Here is a 23,932-nt window from a genome sequence, read left to right on the forward strand (position 1 = left end):
CCACTATGAAACCAATTCGTTCCTAGACCGGAAGAAAAATGAAGGACAACCATGAAATAGCTAAGGAACACACTCAAGGCCTTCCTTACCTTGATTTATATTAACCTTTATATTTTGATTTCCGCACATTTAGATGGCATCTAGATAAGTCGACCGTACCCACCATCGTCCTAATTGCCATTAGTCATGACTAGAACAGAGAGCCTTTCGCATATCAAGTAAGTGAGAAATCATATCCAAGAATCGGACTTTCTGCAAAAAAGACATAATTATAATCTAGATGTTTAGTTCCACTGAGTATGCGTGTCAAATATTGGTCAATCTTCCAATGACACGTCGACGTTGGATTGCTAATATTTGAACTAATTAAGCCCAAAATGTACTGGGTACAGTACTGGGCAGCTTATCATCTAACAAGTTGTAAACCTCTTCATCTAATTTAAACAATTCAATTAAGTTTAGGAGGCGTACTGCTTGCTCCCGATATGAGCCCTTTGAACGTGCGTCACTGCAATTACGAATATTACGTGATTAGTTCACAAGCTATTACCGTAGGCCGGTGTCATGGAGAGCGTCCCTCAGTATCTCACGTCTAGTTGGGATTGTTTAAACTGGCTCTTCAATATTATCAATAGGATAAAAGTTTGCTGATTCCGCATCAGCCCAGGAGTTTTTGGACGTTTGGAACGGTAAGTTGTTCCTCATTTTTTTTCTTTACACTACGAAGAGCTGTTGAGATAGATTTACGAACAATTTGTTTAAAGGAACTTCAAGTTTGAACGAAATGGATTTTTCGAACATCAACTTTCCTTTTCCGTTATGGATTGTTCGCCCAACATGGGAGTGCGCACTGAAAATCGGTTTCTTCGTTCCTGTCATCATCGTTAGCCTCGTAGGCAATGGCTTGGTGATTTATCTTATGGCGACCAATCGTTTTCTGCGTACGTCCATCAACATTTTCATTTGGAATTTGGCAATCGCCGATCTCTTGACCATACTTCTCTTCCCGTGGATCATTCTCATCATCGACCTCTACCAAATGTTTATTCTTGGAGCGGTCTCATAACATTCGATTTCTTTTCCCTTGACCGTTCGATCTCAATTAATATTTTTTTTGTTCTCATTCATGAAGGTTATTTGCCAAATAGAGGGATTTCTACGAGGTAAGTCACTGTTGGACTGTCTAATATGCATAAAATTCAAACACAATTGATTGATAATTCAATTTTTATTGTCAAAAAGTGATGCTGATGTTGGTAGATGTCTTCAGTTTGCTAGCTGTGAGTTGTGACCGGTTCTTTGCAATTGTATTTCCGTTTCGTCCGCGAATGGGTCACTTGGCAGCATACATCATTTGTGGTGTCATCTGGATCCTTTCGTCAGCAATTGCCTGCCCCCTCATAACTGCACGGGTCTACAAAGTACGAACGAGTATTGATGGTTACAAATCAAACAAATTGATGATCTGTCAATGACATTAAGTCAACTTTGTTGAATGCAGGAGCGTCAATGGAAGGACATTTTGGAATCGTGGTGCATCGACAATGTTTCATTTTCTTTTATCTACTACATCTCCCTGGACGCCATTCTTGTTTGGTTCCCGTTAATCGTCATGACTGTCCTCTTCATTTTCATCTTTATCATAGTATGTATACGGTACCAAACTTATCGTCATATGGGATGTAGATGTGAATAATGTCTTGCCATTGCCAGATGAAACAGCGGACTTCTACCTGTTCGGCCATTCAACTGAAGCAATTAGCCCAGAGACATCGAATCATTCGGATGCTGTTCTTCATTCTAATCGGCTTCTTTATTTGCTACATGCCTTTCACCATTTCCATCATCGTTCGAAACAAAGTAGTCCTCGGAAACAGCATCAATAGCGTGAGTATCGAATTCGACCACACTGTCAATGACAACTAATGAAGTCATTCAAATAAAGATCCCTGATTGGCTGCGCTCTCTGCTGTACACGTCTCGTTACGTCATGTGCGTCAATACAGCCCTCAACCCCATCATCTACGGATTCTGCAATGACAATTTCAGAAAAGCGGCGGCCAAACAATTTCCGTCCCTGAAGTGGGGCGTCACTCCAGTGGCTTCAGCAATGTCAGCTTCATCGAACAACGGACGAATAAATTCCGACTGAAACAAACTTCAAAACCAAACATATGTTATGTGACTTGATCCGACCACAACTACATTTGATTGTAATGAAGATATTCTATAACACAAACACTTTGCAGTGAAACAAATATCATATTATATATATTATTATTGTGGAAACAATGGACGAAATACACGATTCTTGATTAAGTGCAGTTAAATGTTTCATTTGAAAAAAAAACAAAAAAAGAAAAAAAAAAAACTTTAATTGAATTATTTTTTACTTTTTGGTATTAGCCTTCGGTGTCTTTTTGGACTTGTTTATACACTTTTTCTTTCTTCTTCGTAATCGCCAAACGGTTGAACGTGTGGCCGCAACATCCGGCGACGAGTTTGCCCGAAGCGAGAATGGAAGGTGGTGGAGTCGAAGTCGACGAAGAAATTCATTGCAACGGACGTCGTTGATCAAAAGACAAGTTTACTGTATACATTACCAAGAGCGGGCAAATTGACTGGTATTTTTTTTAATAACAATTTTTGTTTTCTTGTAGTTTTTTGTTTTCATGTATATATCGTCATCCTTGATCTCGTTTAACAATCGGTGGTTCCAAAGGTAGTAAATTCACGAGTAAATGGTCATCAAAATCATCTAAACAAGGACAGAAAAGGCAATGATTTAACACAAAGAAGAAAAACAAAACGATGATAGCACTCATTACCTCTTCCAGGGATAATGGACTACCCTTCATCTTCGAGTCAATGCTGAGATATCTCTCTATGGTAACAGTCAATGAAAAGAATGAATGAATTTTCACTTCTAAACAACTCGAATGGTTGGCAATGGATACCCAAGGCCACAAAATGGCGGCCCAGGGCATTCAACCACAGAGCGGGAAAGGTACCAACGCTTTCGTTTGATGAATGGGGAACAGCATGATAGAATTTTTTAAAAAATAAGTACCGTGTGCCAAATGAAGTCGGACGAGAGCCATGACGAACGCTTCGGCTGTGAGGACCCGATTTTTGGCGAAGCGAAGGACCAGACATTCGAGTACTTTGTTACTGACAGTCAATCCAGATTCCCATAAAATTGGCCTCAAGTTGTAGCTGCTCGTCTTTCCGCCATGAGCTCGATCATATTTGCTAAAGGCCACCTGCAAAGTTCGAATTCAAATCAGCTCATTCCATTGAATGGATTTATTTTAAAAAATTCATCTTACCCGCCAAAAGTGGAGCGTGTGTAGAAGGGCTGGCACGTCAATCAAATTAATTTTTCCACTAATGTTGAAATCCCTGAGCATGATAAGACTTTTGCACAGCTCTAAACTGGGCGGCTTCTCCGAAAACATTAGCGAATTGAAACACGGGACGTTGGCACAGCAACCAGACGGACTGCCGACGTTGCTGCTGACGCTGACCGGACGAGCGAGATCGACGCTGTTGGCCGTCGATCGGAAACAATTGTAATTTTTCAGGATTTTCATCAGAATGGCGGCATCGATTTCCGTGGGATACTTGACCGCCAATTTGCTGAAACTGCTCCGAACTTCTGGCTGCAAACAATTGAGAGAAAAAACAAACAAACAATTCATTTCAAACCATCGCTGCCATTACATTTCAAAAGCTAATTTCTCTTACATGTTTAAATCCATCTTCGAAACCTTCAGCCGCCACGTTCCTGAAGATCATGTTATCTTCGTTGACTTCCCTGGAAGAAGACGAGTTTTCAAAAAATGTTAACGAAATTCTTAACAAATGACCAAGAATTTCAACCAATCAACTGATCCAACAAAGACAAAGAAAAAAACAAGGTTCTGTTTGTTTTGCGTTACCAAATATTGCTGTGCTCGTCGGTGAAGATGCGTAACAGGAATTTACCCTCGCAGTGGGCGATGCCCGTCTGCGGGACGACCACGTAGTCACCCGGCGGTAGTGTAAAGAACGTCACCACTTCCCTCGCTACCGAATGATTGGTTACATCCAGCGGTTTCTGGCATTTCAGGAAACGAAACGAAAAACCAAAAAATAAAATAAATTAACAAATGTCAATGACTCGAATCAACTCGTGGCGGAGTAAACCAGATGTACCGGTTCTTTATCGTTTTACATATATATATTTTTTAAAGCCAACTTTTAAACCTAATTGACTCGTTGGCATACAATTCCAAAACGTTATGCTAATAGTATCCTGTCTACGTAATGTAGTAGACACCAAAACTCAGATGGACAGTGAATCAATCTGGCAAACCAAGTGTTCAACTTGAAACGAGGAAACAAATGACAATCGCAAAGCGAATGCGAACACCTTGTTTCTTCCTTTTAAGAGTGACATGGAATTCCAAAAAAAAAACGAACCCATCCATATGGAGCCACTAGGACACACAAAGAGAAATGGACTCGTCTATCGTGTTCGTCACACGTTGACCAAATTCGGGCTGATCGGCACCTCATTTGCATGCCGATCGTATCAAATGGACGTGACTAAAAGGGCAGACAGATCGACTAGAGCTCTAGCATCGATCTAGCCCACTCTACGAAACAACAACAACAACAACACCAACAACAACAACAACAAATGCGACATCGTGAATCGAGATTTTGCGAAATAATTACCTGCTCGGCGACAAAGTGAGCGGTGAGTCGGTTGACGTTGGGTGGCACTTCGTAGACGGCGAAACCGATGGCGTGCATGGCACGGTTGATGGCTGAACCGGCACCGCTTTCCAGCGCCACTAGCGCAACCGCCGGCGCCCATTTTCTTTTGTTTGCCGAGAACGAGAAGTCCGTCACGGGTCTCGTAGTGCTGCGTCACGGACACCACGACATGGCACTTGGAGCTGGTCGCGGCCGTCCGAGGGATTTGCACGAAGAACTGCGGGTTCATGGCCGTCGTTTCTGTCCGATTTCCGAACGTAACGCGCGTAACAATCGTAAAAGGAGACAACCATAAAAGAAAGAAAATCAAATGAATGGCATTTGATAGTATCTTTCCGATCAGACAATTTCGACACACACACACACACACACAAAGAAGAAGGGGGGGAGAGGAGGAGGCGGATCGACTTGTGTATACAATAATCGAAGATTACATACCCAAGTAATGCGGCCCTCCTCCGGCGTTATATCCGGCTCGCCATCTACGTCTAGCCAAAACAGCTCGCCAAGGTTTCTTCGAATGAAGCGCTGGCTCGTTCATCCAATCATCGGGGCCGATATGAACCAAGTCCAGGTGCGTAAATTGCTTAGAAAAGTCTTCGAAAGACATCCTGTCAAACGAAGCAAAACGACATCAAAATCCAAAATCCAAAAATCAAATAAAAAACATTTCCATTTTTGATTGTGAAAACACGCGTCTATTTTGATTGGCCCCTGCCGACGACGGGATAAACAAGCAACACACATACCAGAATTCTCCTTCGTTACGGACGCGGACGGACAATAATTCCTTGTCGCGCTCCGAGAGCGAGTCCCATTCCCAGGAGCGCTCCGACCATGGGCCGCTCCATTCACCACGGCCCCAAGGGTTCCTCAAACGGACGAGCGGCACTTCGCCGCGGTTGCTGCTCCTCACCCGAGCCAATCCCGTCACGCTGTAGGCCGTCTGCGACATGAGACCGTTGCGCAGTCGCAACGCCCGCGGCTGTTTACCTCCCGCCGACGACGAGCTTTCCTTCTCGCCGAAACTGATGCTGGCGATAAGAAGCGTCGATCGTGGCACGGCGCTGTTCAGCACCTGGTAGGTCAGGAACTTGTCTTGCTGAGAAAGGCAAAAACTCTGCACAAGGAACAGATGTTCAAGATTTCATTTGTTTGTTTTTTTGTTTAAATCAATTTTCCCAAACAAGGATTTTGTGTTTTTGTTTAAAGAAATATCAGTTGATGTCATGTCAAATATTCCAGCTTGTTTATTACCTGTACAATGCCGCCGGTAAGGTCTTGCAAGGCTTTGGTCGTGAATCCCGCGTGAAGGTTTTCGTAATTGCCGTACAGCCTATTATTCAATGTTCAAGCATTGGAAATGATTTGAAATTGTTTTTGTTGAATTTTTTTACTTGGCGTAAGCTTTTTCGAGCAGAGCGGCCCAGAATTCTTGCGGATCGGATGAATGCAGGTAGACTAGTTTGCCGCGCACGGTGGGCAGTTTATCGTCGATGACCACCTCCACCCAATCGCCAAAATGCCAGAACCGAAACCTGTTTTTATTTTCGGGGCAATTGTGAAAACAAAACAAATATGAAGACCAAGACAATTTGATTGACGTTGATGTTAAGACGATTGTTACAAGGAATAAACTATTTCGACATGCCTCCCGGCCTCATCGTTATACAGAGTCAATTAAAAAAAAAGAAAAAAAAAAAGGGGGGGGGGGAATCGTTACGTCGATGATGTGTAACGTCATCATCCGCCCGGAAACCTGATAACGATGTTCGATTGGTATTTTTTATTTTTTACTATTTTCTTGGCTATTTCACATTTTAACTCGTTTTTGTTAATGGGCATTCGGCAGGTAGTTAAAGAAAATTGAGATTCGGGCAAAAAGGAAAGCCGCTACTCATTCATCATAGATCTATTTCAACGGTACATCAAAGGAATGGCCTTTTCGACCTGAATTCAAGTAAAATGTTTCCGTTTTGGGAGTTGCTCAATAAAAAAAAAAAATGAAAAAGAATATCGGGGCAAAACAAAACAAAAAACGAAATCGCACGCGCTCAGTTGAAAATGAATCAGAGCAACAGGAAAGAAATCAAAATTGAGTGTCTTTTATAATAATAGGCCGTGCAGCGGAGAAAACGGCGATTATCCTCAACCAACTAGCATCTCATTATGCGTATAGACTCGTAATCGTAAACCTCGATACCTTTTATATGCCAGCCTATAAGTGTATCTCTATACTAGCGTGGTATCTTTTCAATCGTAAAAAAAAAAATAAGGATAACGGGGAGTGAAGAAGATGAAAGAAAAAAGAATTAAAAAAAAAAAAAGAAAATGGTTGAGGACCTGAAGAGACCGCAGTAGTGGAGGTCGAAGGTCTGGTCGGGCGGGACGACTCGATCGAGGAAGCGCGGTGTTAGTGTCAGGGACGAAATGGCAGCCAATAACCTGTTGTTAATTCCAGGAACAAAAAAAACCAAACAAACACAACGAACATTTAGATAATCGTCTTTTCATAATCAGTTAACGAAGTGGAGGAAACATTGGGTGAATCGTCTGCAAAAACAGGTAAACAGTAATCGACTCATTGTTAGGAGCGCAAACGATGCGCACGTTTAAACATAAAGATGAAGCAAATACAGTACCAAGGATCGCCCAGTTCGCCTTGTTCCACATCGAACCGTGATGCCCCGTTGGCGATGAATGTTGGCCGCTGGCAAATATCCTTCAAATCAAATGAATATTTATAAGCCTTATCCCGAAAAAAATAATAAAAATAAAAAGCGAAGAAGATTCAAAAGAAACACATAAAGAGGAAGTCGGTTCGTGGGGTTTAAATTCGTGAATCGCCTCCCGCTAGAAAACTAATGCTGCACGTATGAAAACACACGTATACGGTCACGGTCACGGTATTTCCAATTAGGTAGAAGACCGGAACGGGTGTAACGAGATTCGCACGGTACGGGATTTTTTCTCTTTTTTTTTCGGGACAACAAGTTCACTCGTACAAAAGTGCAATTACAAATGAAAAACATACCCAACAAAAAATGCATCCTTATAATCTCTTACATAATTATAATTTGTTTTTTTTTCTCAGTAAAGATTCTTCGTCCCGTTTTCACGTGACGGGAGATGTAAGATTCAGATTTCTTCCCAGAATTCTCAGAGGCCAAATAAAAACAAAATAAATGTACGTGAATTAAAAAAAGAAAGAGTTGCATTTATCACGACCGAAATCATTGATAAAATAATTGAAATAACCTTAATTCCGCTGCCGTTTTCTTCTCTCTTTTTGCTCATTAGTTGAAATAAAAAATAACGGAATGCTCTTTCATAATTCTTGGTTTTGTTTTTGTTACTTGCCGGGGTCGTCACGAAACTTACGCATAACGCGTATAAAAAAATAAAATAAAACATAAATAAAAAAAAAATTAACACAAAAATGCCACTCCTATTTTGCCTACGATGCCAACCATTGCTCAGAACCGGGAGATTTAAATTTATCGTTTAAAAAGAAAAGAAAACAAAAAAAAAGAGCCGCAGGTGTGGGAACTACTACTACTAGTACTACACGGCGGCGTCCAAAAGTTCACAACAACAAAAAAAAAAAAAGGAAAACGAAACAAAAGCTTCTTTACGGTACACGTTTTGCCACACCCATTGGTTCGTTCGTTCGTTGTCTGAACATGAGAACAACATGCACCTTATCACAAGACTACGATGGTGTTGAAACAGACTTAACGAAAAAGATGTAGGTCGAATCATCCAAACAGAAAATTCTTATCTGACAATTTTGATCTCATCCATCACGTGGACTATACCATCATTAATCTCAAATGCGATGCTTTATTTTTTACTATCGTCTTTCTCCTCCGTTTCCTCTTCACCGTTTTCGAATCGAATGGAGATTGAATGGGCACGCACAACGTGATGACAGGCAAAACTGACTTGACCTAGTTTTTTTTTTCCCCACAGCTAAAACAATTCAAAACGACAATAATCGAAGTCTTAAAAAAAATAAAAACCCCAAATTTAGAAGGCGAACTTAAACATGTGTCAAAATGAATTTACGTGCGGTCTGAGCCAGGTGATGGGTCCTCCCAAATTGGCCGGCTTCTTGTTGGCATAGAGCGATCGGGTCGTGGACGGGAAATCGGGATCGTCAAAGAGCAATCCCCTATCGCGGCACACGCGTTTCAACTGGTGGTAGTTGGACGGCAGATGCCGGGCACCTCCGACGCTCGTCCCCCCAGCAGCGCCGCTGGCCAAACCTCCACGTCCTTGGTCCTTGGCCGTCTTTTCATTCGTCCAGTACCTTGTTTTGTTTTGAGAATGAAAGAAGAAAAAGAACATTCAATAATGATTTTGTGCTTCTTTCTCATGTTGTTTTCTTTCTACAAGAGTCATCAAGTCAAAGGGTGGCAATCAACAATTTAACCCAACGCATTTTTTTTGTTGTTGTTTGCCCTAACAACCGGGTTAGGCTGATCCTTTGGAGACGACGATGAGCAATAGGTTTAATTTTGAAATCCTGGTTTTTATCTAAGCAGATAAAGAACATCATCATTTTCTTGGCACGATACGAAGAGATGAATGGATCTCATGTACACACGTCCAAGGTTGTTGTTTTCATTCGACCAAGATATCTTTATGCACTGAATATAAACGTTGCAACAAAAAGAAAAACTGGCTTTCTTTAGAGAAGAATAATGAATAGCAAAATATAAAGAAAGTCATTGTTCCCCTTTTATGGAAACACATTTTTATTTCCTAGCAAAATAATAATAATAATAATAAAAAGAGAGAGAGGGAAACATTCCCGTTTGGAACGAATATTTCTATTTGATTGGTGTTATTATTAGCTTCAATCTTAGCTAGACAGGTCCACAGGTATGCGTTCTCATAGCTGTCCAGCAAACGGTGCATTGCGGTAACATTGGCCGATCAGTCAGACTGACTGCGTGCACGCGTATTTATCACGCTCTTATCTCTTGCTATTTTTCTCTTTTAAGTCTCTTTTTCTTTTTAAAAAAAAGAAATAGAAATAATAATTTCAAAACATTTTTTTTTTCAGTTGCTAACGGCCGCTCCCGGCGCATCACGAACTCTTGATTGCAGCATATTCCAATCAACAACAACGGTAAAAATAAAAAGACGAAGTCTATAAGGAAAAATATTAAAAAAAAAAAATATCCACTTTTGTTTTGAAACACGGAGCAAAGAAGGAGATCTCTCCGGCTAATGCATAGCCCCCCTCCGGTAGGTTCATTCAAAAAAAAAAAAAACAAAAAAATGGGATTATTAAAAGCCAATGGATACTGCTTTGCAGCCGCTGGATTATACAGCTGGCCAAAGGAAAATAGAAATAAAAAATAAAAAAAGGGGGGTAAACTTGACGCAGCTTTTCCGAATGATTAGAACGAGCAGGTGGAGGAAGAAGAAGCTACTACAACGATTTCGATCTGCTTCAACCTGTTCATAATATATGCGTAACTATTGTGTTTTTACGTACCATTAAACGCATCACGATAAACGATTCTCTCTCTACCCCCACCGACTTTTCATTAGCCCCTTTTCCTTTAAAAAAAAGAAAAAGGGGAAAGAATAAGAGAAGACTCCATTTTCAGGTGTTGGCAACACTGGAAATTATGATTTGGCTTTCTTTTTTTTTTTTTATTCTTGCTTTCGCATAACGTTAGCAACATGCAAATTAAACGTCCGTGCTGCAGGCAACCGGTTGAAACGTTAATGACACCTGTCAAAAATGTTTCAAACTGCCCGCATGAAGTTGTCACAAAGAATTCTTGCGGGATTCGATGAGAAACAAAAACAAAATGTGGGTAAAAAAAAAAAAAGGGGGAGGGAGGGGAATTAAAAACCGCAAAAAAGGGAACGAGAAACCGTTGGGGGATGAAAAAAAAACAACCGGAATTGAAGTGAACGACACAGAGAAACACCGCCAAAGTCACACGTCTAAGCCGAAAACAAAAACAACAACAAAAAAAAAAGTTCCTCGCTAGCCCCAACACACACACACACACACCGCCAATTAGGGGCTATTGTTTATTCCTCTAGAATTCAAAAAAAAAAAAAAAAAGGACCCCGACACGGAGAGAATAGCGAACAAAAGGAATAATAAGGACATTAAAAACAAGAAAACTCCTCCCAATTGTGTAATAATAAAACATATGGAATGGTTGGATTGTTGTGGACGGGGCGGGGGGAAGGCCAGAAAGAAAGAAAAAAAAAAGGTCGTCCCTGTTAATGAACCTGGTCTCTCTGTTTCGAATGTCTACACTTAAAAACGAATAAAAAAAATAAAAAAAATTGCATCGAAGAAAATACTCACCGTGATAAAGTGGACTGTTTGTCTTCACGCGGAGGCGGCCATCCGTTGTTTGCCCATTGCGGCGGTGGCGGAGGTGCTGGTTGGTGTTGCTGTCGATGAACCGCTCCATCTGCTGCAACAAAAGAAAAAAATAAATAAATAAATAAAAATTCACACTCGTCCTTGATTGAAAGACAAACACACAAGGGCTGATGACTGGGCCATTTTTTGCCAAACTCAATTATTGAAACAACTGCGGCGTTTTGCTTTGTTTGTTTTTTTTTGTGGGGGGGTGTTAGAAATGCAACCGAATTATGAATTTAAAAAAAAATATATGTTTAAACACACACGCCGAGAAAACGTCTAAACGCAAGTTGATCTTAACATGCAAAACAAATGTGCGTTTCAAAAATAAACTGTCGACAATACAACAGTTTAAAAATTTTAAAAAATGGAGGAATGACTCGGTTGAAACGTAAACAATTCATTTGATGCTGTCGTTGTCTATTTCTCATGTCCTTTCATCAATTGAAGGAGGAATGTGAGATCCAGCTTAGAATCTCCTCTTCTTCTTCTTCTGTCCGTTCAAAATAAAATAAAACTTATATCTCGAAATTGTTGGCGTCGTCTCATCTCTCTCTCTCTCTCTATCCCGTAAGAAGATGAAAAATGAAACGAGAGACAATTCACGCGACTTTGACACTTGTCACCAACCATCTCTCTCTTTTTATTTTCTCTCGGCGGGAAAAATGTTGACACGAACTGAAATAAGAGAGAACTCTTCCTTGTGAAAGAAAAGGAAAAAAAATTCCAAAATCGGAATGAGATGGAAAGAAAAAAAAGAGTGTCGGGATGCCGCCGGGAGGATCTCAAGTCACGCCACGGCGAACACGTCATCTCAAAAATCTACAGACAACTACGCAGACTTAAAAAAAGAAAAGAAAAAAAAAAGGTGAGACGCTGGCCAGAAAACAAAATAAATTTATAAGAACTTTTTTTGTTGTTGCTATCCATAAGGCACGCACGTACACACACACACACACCCTTCCATCCGCCTGTTGCGTGAGAGACGTCGAAGGACACAAGGCACAGCACTCTGCTTCGTCACCCGAGTGTCGTCCTCTATCATGTTACCATAAATCCCGGAAGCTCAAAAGAATTATTATTTTATTTATTTTCACTCTCTTTTGTTAGAAGCTTCTTTTTCTCGATGACGCAAGAGGAATGAAACACGACAAACGTTACAAGTGAAAGTCGCTGCAAAAACAACGCGCCTATTGCGCACCCTCGATGTTGCAACACGTAAAACAATGAATTCAGAGCATTCGAAAAAAGAATCTAATCGACTTCTGTACATCAAAATCAAAAGAAAGGGCAAAGGAGGTAAACAAATGAATACAATTTTTGTATGTCATTATAAAGAACCTAAACATCTACGCTCGACTTCTCTTTCGGCGCAGGCCGCGACGCAAGAGGAGCTCAGGTGACACATCAACAAGGTCCCATTTTTTTCTTCTAAAGATTTAAAATGTCTAACTGAATAGGCGACACGAGAGAGAAATGTCTACGCAAATCCATTTCTTGCGATGAAAGGTCCCTTCTTCTTTTGGCTGTAATACACGCACGCAGGGCAACACTGACACACACGTAATGGAAAGTTGCACAAGCAAAGAGAAATCGACGACATTGCGCGCGATTGATCGTTTGAAAATGATCCTCCAACGGATCCACGCAAACCGAAAATAGACGCCTCTTTTGTTCTATTGTTAACCATATGCTCTTTTGTTTCAAAATCCTATTTTCCTCCTGCTATTCCACTCTTTTCTCCTCATTACGTTGATGATGATCTTGTTATTAACGGCTCCATTATCATTAAGGTGGTTGGCCAGGTATACACCAACAACTCTCGAATAAATTTTAAAAAAACAAAAAATTAAGGAGAAAATGCGATGAATTTTGACGAGGCGAAAAGAGAAACCCCCCCCCCCCTTTGATCCTTTGGTAGATTTCCCGTTATTGGCACGCACCGCACGATGGGTTTTCGTGTGCTCAAATAACTTCGTTTTTACCGATGATGCGCAACGAGTTTGGACTTGATGATTTACCGATCGGCGCTGATCTCCACTTGTGTGGCATGGCTCGTCTGACTGGGTGTAGGTGGAGGAATAAGTGAAGGACAAGGCAGTAGGTGGATGCAGTAAATAACGGACGAAACTGATGACCAAACAGATTGTCAACAAATTTCATGATGATGATGTCGAATTCCGAGTTTCATCCTCTCCGTGTTCCATTTTTGTTTTTTTTTAATTCTTTCAAGGTTTACACACACAGCCCGTAATCAACAGGTCAAAAAAAAAAAAAATTGTTTTTAAAGAAAAACAAAAAGAAAAACAGTAGGTCACTGCAAGACACTAAACCAGTAGTTTTAAAATTATCAAACAACTAACGAGCGCACTTCATTCAAAGTGTACACACGAAAAAGAAAACACACACACACACAGGAGAACAACAACACACAAAACAAAAGGGCCGGCCTTGACAGTTGGTCTACACTCTCACGATTTTTGCCGCAGATGATTCGTGATGATGATTATCCACAAATAAAAATCAAATAACACGAGACTTTTCTCTGCTTTTTTCCCCCTTTTTAGAGACGCAATGGTTCAAAGGTTTGGGGTTAAGTTGCGCCGTGCACGCAAGGCAGCCAACAAACACCAAACTCTCACGTCGACGACCCGACAGCGACTGTGCAGAGAACCTCTTCGATACTCGCTAGAGAAGGAGGAGACCCTTGTTGTTGGTGGGCCACTCCCGGCGAGTTCAGCCTTTCTTTTCCTTCTTCTTCTTCTTCTCTTTAAATAAAAATAAATAAATAAGAAGAGTTGAAACGGCTATAAAGGACTTGGCTCTCATGCTCTTTTTCTCTCTCTCTCTCTTTGTACATGTGTGTATGTACTGTAACCCCCTCTGGGCCTCTATGCGTTTTCTTCGTTGAAGCATTTTTTTTTAGCATCACGATCGAGCTACGAGAAACGCGTCAATGTAAAACGGAGGAAGGCACAAAAACAATTAGCATAGGCTTTTACTTTGCGCCACGTCCTTACTTGGACGATGGAGATTAGGAGAAAATATTCAAGATGGCACCGCCTGTATTTTGTTGACCAGTTGAACGTCGATTCACGACATCAAGAATAAAACGAGGCTCATCTTCTCTCAATTGAGACAAAGTCATCCATCGCCAACCGACCATACCGGTTCTTTTGCCTACACACACACACACACACCAACGTTTACGCATTTTTCGCGATTGGTTACCCACCAACGCGCGCGCGCACGCAAAAAAAAAATTTGTGCGCGTTCAGAAAATTCACGGCTGGTCCCTTGATTTGTTTTGTTTTTTTTGCCCTTTAAGATCCGCCGTTCCGGGCATCTTGTTCCACGGGCGTTTCCTCTGGACATGCGAACGGCGGCAATGTCATCGTTTTCGTTCTTGCTCGTCATTTGCTCCCCCCTTTTTAAATGTTTTTTGTTTTTCTTTTTCTTATTTTCTCGGTAAGATTTACAAAAGAATGTGCCGAGTATTTCGTCCATTCTTTTATTCTTCCTTTTCTTTCATCTAAAACATTCCACGAATAAAACAACGTTGCAAGGTGCAGTTCGTTCCAAGGGAAAGTGTATACGTACAACAACAACAGCAACAACAAGAAAAAGAACAATTTGTTGTTGTACCTACAGGGCGTCGGAAACTACCGTTGTTGTTTTGCTGTCCCGTCCTTAAAAAAAAAAATATTGTTTCACCAAAATAAAGTTAGTTTTTTAAAAAACAAGCCCTCGAGTGCTCCCGTCTGTTACTCGTGTCCGGAGCAATTCCGCACGAATGAACGGGAAAATAAAAAGATGCCTCGTCTTTTTCTTTAAATAACGTTGGCTCAATGTCAAATAAATGGAAAAACCACTAGATGGTTTAAAAAAATAAATAAATAAATAAAAGAAAAAATTGCTCAGGTGGATGTCAGCACCTGTCGCAACTTTCAATTTCAATTGGACACGTCTTGTTAAAGATACACACGATCACGGTGATCAGATTCAAATGGGGAAAAGGTCAGAACGTTGAAAAGATTATCAAGTTGCTACGTTTTTTTTCTCTTTAAACTGCCGGTTTCAAAAAACGAATTAATTATACAGCGGCACCGGTGTAAATGACTAATGAGACCGGGAAGCGTAACGCGAGTGTCCTGTCATCATCGCCAGCCGCCGGTTCACGAAATGTCGGTCTTTTAACTCGCCAGGTAATTAAAAAATCAACAGAAATTATTTTGTGTCGACCCTTGGCCAGCGCCCCGTTACGATTACATCACACACCTGCAGAATAACAGTCATTTCAATTTGGTGAGACAACAACAACAGCAAAACAAAAAGAGGACGCCGTGTAATTGGACGATGGCCGAAAGAATTGCAGCAAGTCAACGGGGAAAAAGCCAACAAGAAAAATTCGTTTTCTCCTTTAAAAAAAATATGAGAATGAAAGAAAATAAGAACTTGCTAGATCCCACGTCATTGACACACACACAGACGCTCATCAACTGCTGCTATTCCCCCCCCCTAGCCAGACGAACGAAACGCGGATGTGGTTCAACCAGTTTCCTTTGACGAGCGCTCGAAATAGGCGTGCGGTCTTCGGCTGCAAGGCTCTTTTTCAACCGTCCCCTAAAATTATTTCACATGTCTCATCACTTTAAAATCGTTCGTAAACATAATCAATCTGTGAACAAGTTAAAAGTCCTGCCTCAATCACTGTGAGTTCGTTCAACTCCAAATGACGTCGTTTTCTTATTCCATTTCAACCGCAGAATTATGCAAAACTTGTTGCATCGACGGTATGTTACACCAGACAATAATCGTATAGATGTATACATTTTTTGTTTGAAACTTTTTTCTCACGACATTCGTACGTCTTTCGGCTAACGATAAACCCGTACAAGCTACATAAAGAGCTTTACTTTTATTTTGCGGTTTGATTGTTCGCGATAAAAGAAAGTAAAAAGGAAACGATACGGGGGAATGAATGAATGGCATTTATGGAACTGGTGTGCCCTGGACAGACAACACGTTCAAGCATCGAGATGATGGAAACAAGCACACAGACTGAGCGCATAAAATAAATACAAAAAAAAAATGGATGAGACGGAAGAGAAAGGAGAACAATGCTGCTGGGTGATTGAGCAGAAAAACGGACGGGAGAACACCAAAAACAGCGTGACTGGACAGGAATTCTTGCTTTAAAAAAAACACACACATTTTAGCTCGTCAATTATTTGCTTCACTATTTCGTGACTATCGTGTGTCAAATTTTAGTCTCAACATTTTTGTGACAGACCAAACAAAACGAAATAAAAAAATCGCCACTGATCAATTGATGAATCACAATGTCATCATTAAAATATGAAAGAGTTTGAAATAACTCGGATGACCGCGTCCCTGATCACTTAAGAAAAACAGAAAAAAAAAAAATCAAAATTAAATATTGTCGGAATTTTTTTGTTTTTTCGCTATCCATGGCGCATTGGCGCTGTGTGTGTGTGTGTGATGGATGATTTTGTCTAGAATTTCGACGGTATAGACTACTTTCATTCTCCCCCCCTTTTTTTCTTTTTAAATATTATATATGGTACCTTGAATGTATTTTAACGTTCAGCAGTGGATTCATCATCCGGAACGGAGCGAAAAACACCTCGCGCACGACACGCGGGACTGCGTGTTTCATAAACTTCTTTTCTCCCGTTCGTAGGGCACGAATAAAAATTTTATTTTTTTTTTTAAGAATAAATTCTTTAAATCTGATTTTTTTTTTTTTTAAGTTTTTGGTGTTGAACGAATTGTTGTGTCTTTTGTTTCTCCAGCTTCTCATTCGAATTTCCATTTGATTGATGACGTTAGGGGAAGAAGAAGGAAAAACAAAAAACGCGTGAGGCAGCGGATCGAGGTGGTGCGCGGCCGTGCATTCAATCCGGCCCTTTTTGGGGTTTGACGGTTCATGATTGGGAGCGCGTGGTAGTACAAGAAAAAAAAAAAAAGAAAGAAAAACAAACCCAAAAACACTATTTTTACCCATGTTTTCTCCCTTCTAGTTCGTTGCCGATGTGGTAAATAAAGATTTAAACCAAAAAAACGGGAGAAAGTTACGTCCCACATGCAAAGTATTTAGTTATTTCCATATAGGCTCAGCTAGTCATTATTGACGTCCAAAATCGGACGGAGAGGCCATGCGGATTTTTTTTTTCCTCTCTCAAAAAAATGAACTGTCGAAAATGAAAAAAATGAGCAGATGCCCAAAGAAAGAGTGGGGGGAGGCCAGACTGGCCAGGCGGAATATATTTGAAAGCCATAAAAACGCGCAAGTCTTTTCGTGTTTCGCTATTTGCTGATGCCCTTCTTTCATTCCATCTCTCTACAACTGGAGAAAACGCACATTTTGAGCGAATCCACCACAAGGTTCTCGGAATCTAATTAACCCATTTTTTTTTTATTTTTTTTTTTACATTTTTTTCCTCCTGTCTTCACCTCTTCGTTTGTCCCGTTCCTTCTCGCCTTCGAGGTCCACGTCGTCATGACGTCAGCGGAATGCAGATGCGGTAACTGCATAACATCGTTGAAGGACAGAAAAAGGGTTTGGCGTGCACGGCGAAAAACGGCCGGCTATTTCGAATGAAAGACGAAGACGAGTCATATACACTTGTATAGTTGTACAACTACAACTACAACCACTAGAGACGGAAATAAACATAAGCCATACAAGGCCAAGCCCTCATTTATTTTTTTAAACAAGCAAATCATATTGGGAAATATTATTTCTTTAGACGCATTCGAATTCAGGTTTTGATGAGTTTGTTTTGAAAGTCCTTTTTTTTTTTTCGATTCAATCCCCCCCCCCTTTTTATGTTTAAAAGGACCAACTTCCGCTGACACAATGACGGAATAAACATAAAGGGTTAAGGATAGTAAGAATTGTTTTTAAAAATAAAAGCAGGGAGGTCACACGGAAAGGCCTAAAACTGTTGCCTTTCGTTTTTGTTGAGACGGGAATTGTCGCTTCATTTTCAACAGTCTGCGCCCTCTAACCTCTGCCAACTTGTTCTCTTGAAATTCCCTTCATCCGCCCGCCGACAAAATGTTCAAGACAAGAAACGTGAGGGTAAAAAAACAAAAACAATTGGTTGACCCCTTCCGACGTGAAACACCACGACACAGTTTTTTTGGTCAATGCCAACAGACATAAAGTCAAGGATATTTTTCAAAAAAAAAAAACAACAACAAACGTTCAACGATTGATTGTACCTTTCATCGGGATTAAATAACAAAAAACGCGTTTGATGACCTCTGATGATTGCGAGGTGCCAACCAAACGCAATCGATAGCGAAACAATTTGAATAATTGACACGGCGGTGGCGCTGCTCTTTATTCAAGATGGTCTTTGATAATGGGTTAGTTCCCGAATGTCATCGTCGATTGGTTTCGACTGATTGCTCGCGGTTGCGAGGGTTGCATACATTTTTAATAAACGAGAGGAGGACGGAAGCCGCGCGTGCGACGATCGGATATCACGCTGCGTAATGCACGAAACTCATTTTCGTTCAACATTTATCTCTTCAAAAGCCAATAAAGAGGACGACAAATGAAATATAAAAAAAAGACTTGACTTTGCTCGACAGAAAAATTACGAGCTACAGGCACACCACGAAGGCCGACCGTTCCAGTCGTTTTGCCGTCTCATGATTGGACAAACCAATTTCTTCTTCTCTTCCCTTTATAAAATTGGCCTTTAAACATTCTAAATGGATAAGTAATTCAAACTTTTGTTGTTTTTGTGTTTGTTATCTGCGTCGATTGTGTCGTCGTACAGAGAGAGAAAGAAAAAGAAAAAAGGACCGATTTAATGGAGTCGTTTATGGTCGGGCTACGACAAAAAGATGGGAGAACGTGCGCTAAAGTTCGTTCTTGCTTTACGCCCCAAAGAGAACAGGAAACGGGGCGAAAATTATTTTCTTTGTGGTCCTTTTTTTTCAAATTTTATTATTGTTGTTTTTTTTTTTAGAAGGGAAGTGTCATCCGACTGTGGGGGGATTCCTTTGTTTTCAAGTGCAAGCACATGCCTTTTGTCAATTATGATTGGAAAAAGAAACACCAGAGGGCGAATCAGAGAAGTTTACGACCCTAGAACAACAAGCCGTTCATATTTTGTCTAAATAATCGTCGGTCAACGAGCTCTAGTACAAATAATAATCCAAGCGGACACGACCGGACACCACACGCAGCATTGTCGTGACTGCCAGATAAAAAATTGGCGATAAAAATACAAATTCACGAAAACCAGATTGTAAAACACAACAACAGGAAGAAAACGTTGTCCCTTTTTTTCGGTTTTTGAAACAGCCCGAATTCCAAGTGGGAGGCCCGAATTCGATTACATCTAACAGCGTATATATATCGTTTTGTTGTTTTTCATTCCCTTTGCGGAACATTGATTTCAAAGCTGGAAACAAAAGCTGGATCAACGAGATTGGATTTCCATGATTCCATGTTTGCTACCGTTCGTGAGGTGATTTGGCGGTCACGCCAAAGTACGCCGAACCCCATCGACGTTCAAAGAAAAAGAAAAAAAAAAATTCCCACCTGCCCCATCCATCCGTCCAATACTAAATCACATCCCAACATTTTTGTTTTTGTGAGTGTGTTGGCTGAGAAAACGGGAACAGTGAGAAAGAAAAAGGAGAGAAAACAAATGCCATCAACCTCTTTCTCCTACCGGCATACACACATCAACCTCGCATACGTGTTATCGCTGCAACACAGCCAGTTTCCCTTCCCTTCCTTTTTTTTTTTATTTTTAATTTCGTTGTTTACATTCTATTACATGGCTGACATTATCTCCGTCCTATATTGCACATTTTCCAGTTCTTTACAATTTGTTTTGTTTGGCAATGTGGGTGAGAGGAAGTCGTCGACACCCGGGCCAAAAAGAAAACAAAAGCAACACGTTCGACAGGTTTAGGAGGTTTCTCTCATTTACCAGTCGAGCAGGAAATGTGTGACGCGCATCATTAAAAACAAAAAACCAACAAAAATCAATTGAAAACATAGACACAAAAACAGAACAAACAAACAGGTACTAACGTCATGGCAGTTACAAATGCTTACGCTAGTACCGTACACCTTTCGACCTCTTCTCTCTATCTCTCTCTTGTTCAAGTATGTCGAAACACGGCAGCAAAAATGTTCCAGTCGGTCGACGACTTTCCACTATTTAGCATTACACGAACCGTTTTTTTTTTTTTTTTCTTCTTCTTCTCTTCAACATACAACAACTACATCCGTGCACCTTCTGGTGAATGTCTAAATTTGGTTGCGCTAAATATTAAGATTTGCGATGGACGTTGGTTTCGTTTTCCGTTGTTGCATCTTTAATGTTCACTCCTCCTCCCCCTGCTTATCTTAGTGAAGCAGGTGATACCGGAGACTGACTTTACCGCCCATTCGAAAGCAACGATTGTCTTTCTGGACAGGTGACAAGAGTTGATGGGTGCGCGCATGACAGAGCAGCGTGAAAAAAAAAAAAAAAACAAAAAACAAACTAAGGGACCGCAACAGAATGAAATAAGAACGAGGAAGAAATGTATTCATTTTCTTTCCTCTTTTGAAGGATTCCATGTGAATTTTTTTTCTTAAAGAAAAGAAAAGTACGTTTGACAATGTTCTCACGAAAGGGTAATATTATCAACAATAATAACCGAAAAAAAAAAAAGTACATAGTTGTTGTTGTTCTTTGGGAGGAGATGCATACCAGAAAGAGTTGAGTGCATTTGCATAGCGGACCACCAAAAATCAGCCGCTAGCCCTGGTCGTTGAACCACATTTATTTGTCTGCCTTAGAACACATTTGTCTTACGCACTCGTGGTAGTTACTCATCTCCGAGAAAGGGACAATAAAACGAGAGTAATTCTCAACAACTACTCGGCTAGAGTGAAGTTTTAAAAGGTTCGAAAATGGGCGGCCCCTCTCTCTTTCTAACAGCCTAGCATAAAAATGAACGGCACGTATACAATGTGTACGTCTCCATTTCCTACCTGATGACCATCTCTCACCAAATTTTAAGAGCGCGCCTCCACTTGTGTGGCTTTACGCAAACAACAGCTTTTGAAAACAATGGGATAAGAGGATGATAAAAAGAGAAAATATAAAAAATTCAAATGGCAACAAGAAAAGTCGCATAGTGGTCGGCATTGATTACTGCAAGGGGTGATGCGTAATTAGCAAGAGACCGTGAAAACTGAGACTTCGGACGACCCCGTTCACAAACGTTCGCTTCACTGCGGCAGAAATGACAACACAATAGGGGGAAAACCCCGACAGTTGCAATCGGTTTGTATTCCACGCGTGTCGCATGGATAGGTGAAAAGATTGTGGAACCGAAGAAAAACATTTCACACGGGATGATAACAATATCGCCTGCTGCCACAATTGATTCCCAATGTTTCGATGTTGTTTCGACTCTTCGTTCGAAAATGAGAGAACATTCCGATTCTTGTCAGACGTAAACAATCCCGCACAAATTTAGAGGAACTAAGCAAAGCGTTTAGTGTTGCGATAAACATGAAATCTAGCAACATTTGCATTATTCAAAACGAGTTTTTAGCTAATTGAATTTCCTGCAACCCTTGCCATTCTCTGCACACCTTCAGCCCTTGCAGTCAGTCAATTTTATTTGTTTGTTATTTCATCACGTCACGTCAATATAAAATCACGTTTTTTTTTTTCTTTCTTTTAAAGCTTCGTACAACTGCCAGTGTACGTGTGTGAAAAGTACGGTACCTTCCGGCCAGAGAAAACAAACAAAATTGTCTTTACCTGCTGGTGTTGTTGGGAGAGGGGGCGGCTCGGTCGAATTTTTGTACAGCATAGTATACAAAAATATTAAGAGCTAACGGTCACGACGACTCACGAGGGGAAGGAGACGCAGCTCAAGACAAATCCCAAAAGATTTATCTATCAAACACACAAAGTTGTTTTTTCTTTTCTTTTCTTTTCAGCGGCAGCAGCCGTGATGGAGAGGTGCGTGAGTGCGTGTGGCCGCGGGGGCTGATGGTCGGTTCAGAGACTGAACGAACGCACAGACCGACAGACAGACACACAGCAAATAATTTTCGTTTTTTTTTTGTTGTTGTTAAATAAAACCCCCCCAAAAATGGCGCCCGCAAAAAAAAAAAAACTCTCTCCCGACGATAGCCAAGGAAACACCCTCACGCACACTGAACGACCCCCCGATAATAGCAGCACCACCGACACACCAAAGCAAACAGACACACACACACACACACGTAGTCCATTAATGCGAAATAAAATTTTGTTTTTGTTATTGTTCTTTTTTGTAAACGAGTGAGCAACAGGTGCGAGTCGCTGTACTGCACTGCTTAAACGCCGGAATTCGTTCGTGAAAAATAAAATGTCTCGTTTTGCGTGTGTGGAGTATTGTTGTTACTCTCAAGGTGGATGGTAGCCAACTGACGGCTGGCCCGTTCCGACCAGCCGGACACTATATAACGACAACAAAATAAAGAACTAACCAAACCGACCGACCAACTGGTCTCTTGTTGCTCCTGTTTTGTTGTTCAAAACTCGAAAAAAAAAGGAAAAAAAATGCCGATAGCGCCGTATACAATCACCAATGGATGGGACTAAAGAAGAAAAAGAAAAAAAAAAACCCTCATCGAGTCCCGCGTGAATCCAACCAAAGAATAAAAGAGAGGAATGACGAAAGGGGAGGGCAAACAAATGAAAGGGAAAGACCTTTATTTTCTAATTTTGGTCAGCAGTGCGAGCGTGATCAATCGCAATGATGAGAATAAAAGAAAAAGAAAAAAAATCTGTATTCAGAATAATGGAAAACAGTGATGATGATGGAAAGAGAAGAAAACAACAAGCGACGCCGACGTCCTCGTCGTCACGAAGAGACAATGACGATAGCGAGAAAAAGTGATTTATTAGCCATCTACATCTTATAGAAATAACCATTTTTCCTATAAGTAAATGGGCAGAGATGAAAGGTAAAACGAATGGCCCGGACCGTTGATGGCCATCATTTTTCCCTCTTTGGCTTACGCATGCTCGTCTCTATTTTTATTTTTGTTTCTCTCTTTTTCGAGGTCTTCCCTACGCCCCATCTACGGTCATCATATTCAATCTCCCATGTACGGCCCATTCCATTCCGGCAGCTCAAAATAAGAAAAAGGGGGCCACGAAAAATTATTCAGGTGTTGTTCAACCGGTCGACTAAGACTGGCCCAACGACCTCCTCTCGTCTCACACCGGCAATTTGGTCGGTAGAATTTCAATCATGTCCACAAGTTTAGCCACAAAACGAGCCGGGGTAAAAAAAAAAATAAATAAATGAAACGCATAGCGCAAAAAGAAAAAGCTATGACATCCCGAAATGCCATCACAACTGCATTTATTATTAATAAATAGCTGCCGTATATACGTGAGAGATTGCCTTTCGGGTTAGCTTTCCGCTTCTGGTGTCTCCATGGCTGCAAAGCAGTACAGCTATAGCGACTAGCACAGCTTGTTAGCTACGTGTCTATCGCTTGTACACGTTACATTTCCAAACCGCATTTTGAAAAATTTAAAAAGAGGCAAGAAAACGAAAGAACAGTTTTTTCGATTTTCTTCTATTCTTTTGACAAATTCCATTTCATTTTTTATTTTTTTTACGTCAACATTTCAAAGGGATCAAGTAACGATTTTTCAGAAATGCTATTTTAAAATAGTTGAAATCCCGTTGAAAACG

The 23,932-nt window shown here is 40.7% G+C and overlaps 2 protein-coding genes across 3 annotated transcripts; one reads left to right on the forward strand and one right to left on the reverse strand.

Annotated features, from left to right (window-relative positions):
• The first annotated feature begins 1 nt into the window (after position 1).
• Positions 2-2,319, forward strand: LOC116929605 (neuropeptide FF receptor 2). 2 transcript variants are annotated; one of them, XM_032936867.2, is made up of 8 exons: positions 2-218; positions 458-689; positions 765-1,057; positions 1,133-1,163; positions 1,243-1,421; positions 1,502-1,645; positions 1,714-1,887; positions 1,946-2,319. In XM_032936867.2, the coding sequence occupies exons 3-8, from the start codon at positions 785-787 to the stop codon at positions 2,150-2,152; spliced, it is 1,008 nt and encodes a 335-aa protein (XP_032792758.1). In that variant the 5' UTR covers positions 2-218; positions 458-689; positions 765-784; the 3' UTR covers positions 2,153-2,319. The 2 variants fall into 2 exon arrangements, with proteins under 2 accessions (XP_032792758.1, XP_032792759.1); XM_032936868.2 differs by having other exon boundaries at positions 463-689.
• Positions 2,243-22,659, reverse strand: LOC116929601 (calpain-9). Its single transcript, XM_032936862.2, is given in 17 exon segments — positions 2,243-2,758; positions 2,829-2,884; positions 3,071-3,263; positions 3,330-3,662; positions 3,748-3,817; positions 3,942-4,099; positions 4,723-4,831; positions 4,833-5,004; positions 5,203-5,375; positions 5,514-5,884; positions 6,022-6,100; positions 6,162-6,302; positions 7,108-7,209; positions 7,407-7,486; positions 8,833-9,076; positions 11,111-11,222; positions 21,994-22,659. Coding segments are annotated over 17 exon segments (2,472 nt in total). The 5' UTR covers positions 22,046-22,659; the 3' UTR covers positions 2,243-2,731.
• Between the last annotated feature and the right edge of the window lie 1,273 nt (positions 22,660-23,932).

The sequence above is a fragment of the Daphnia magna genome, linkage group LG8 (genome assembly GCF_020631705.1).
Source record: "Daphnia magna isolate NIES linkage group LG8, ASM2063170v1.1, whole genome shotgun sequence".
NCBI lineage: Eukaryota > Metazoa > Arthropoda > Branchiopoda > Diplostraca > Daphniidae > Daphnia > Daphnia magna.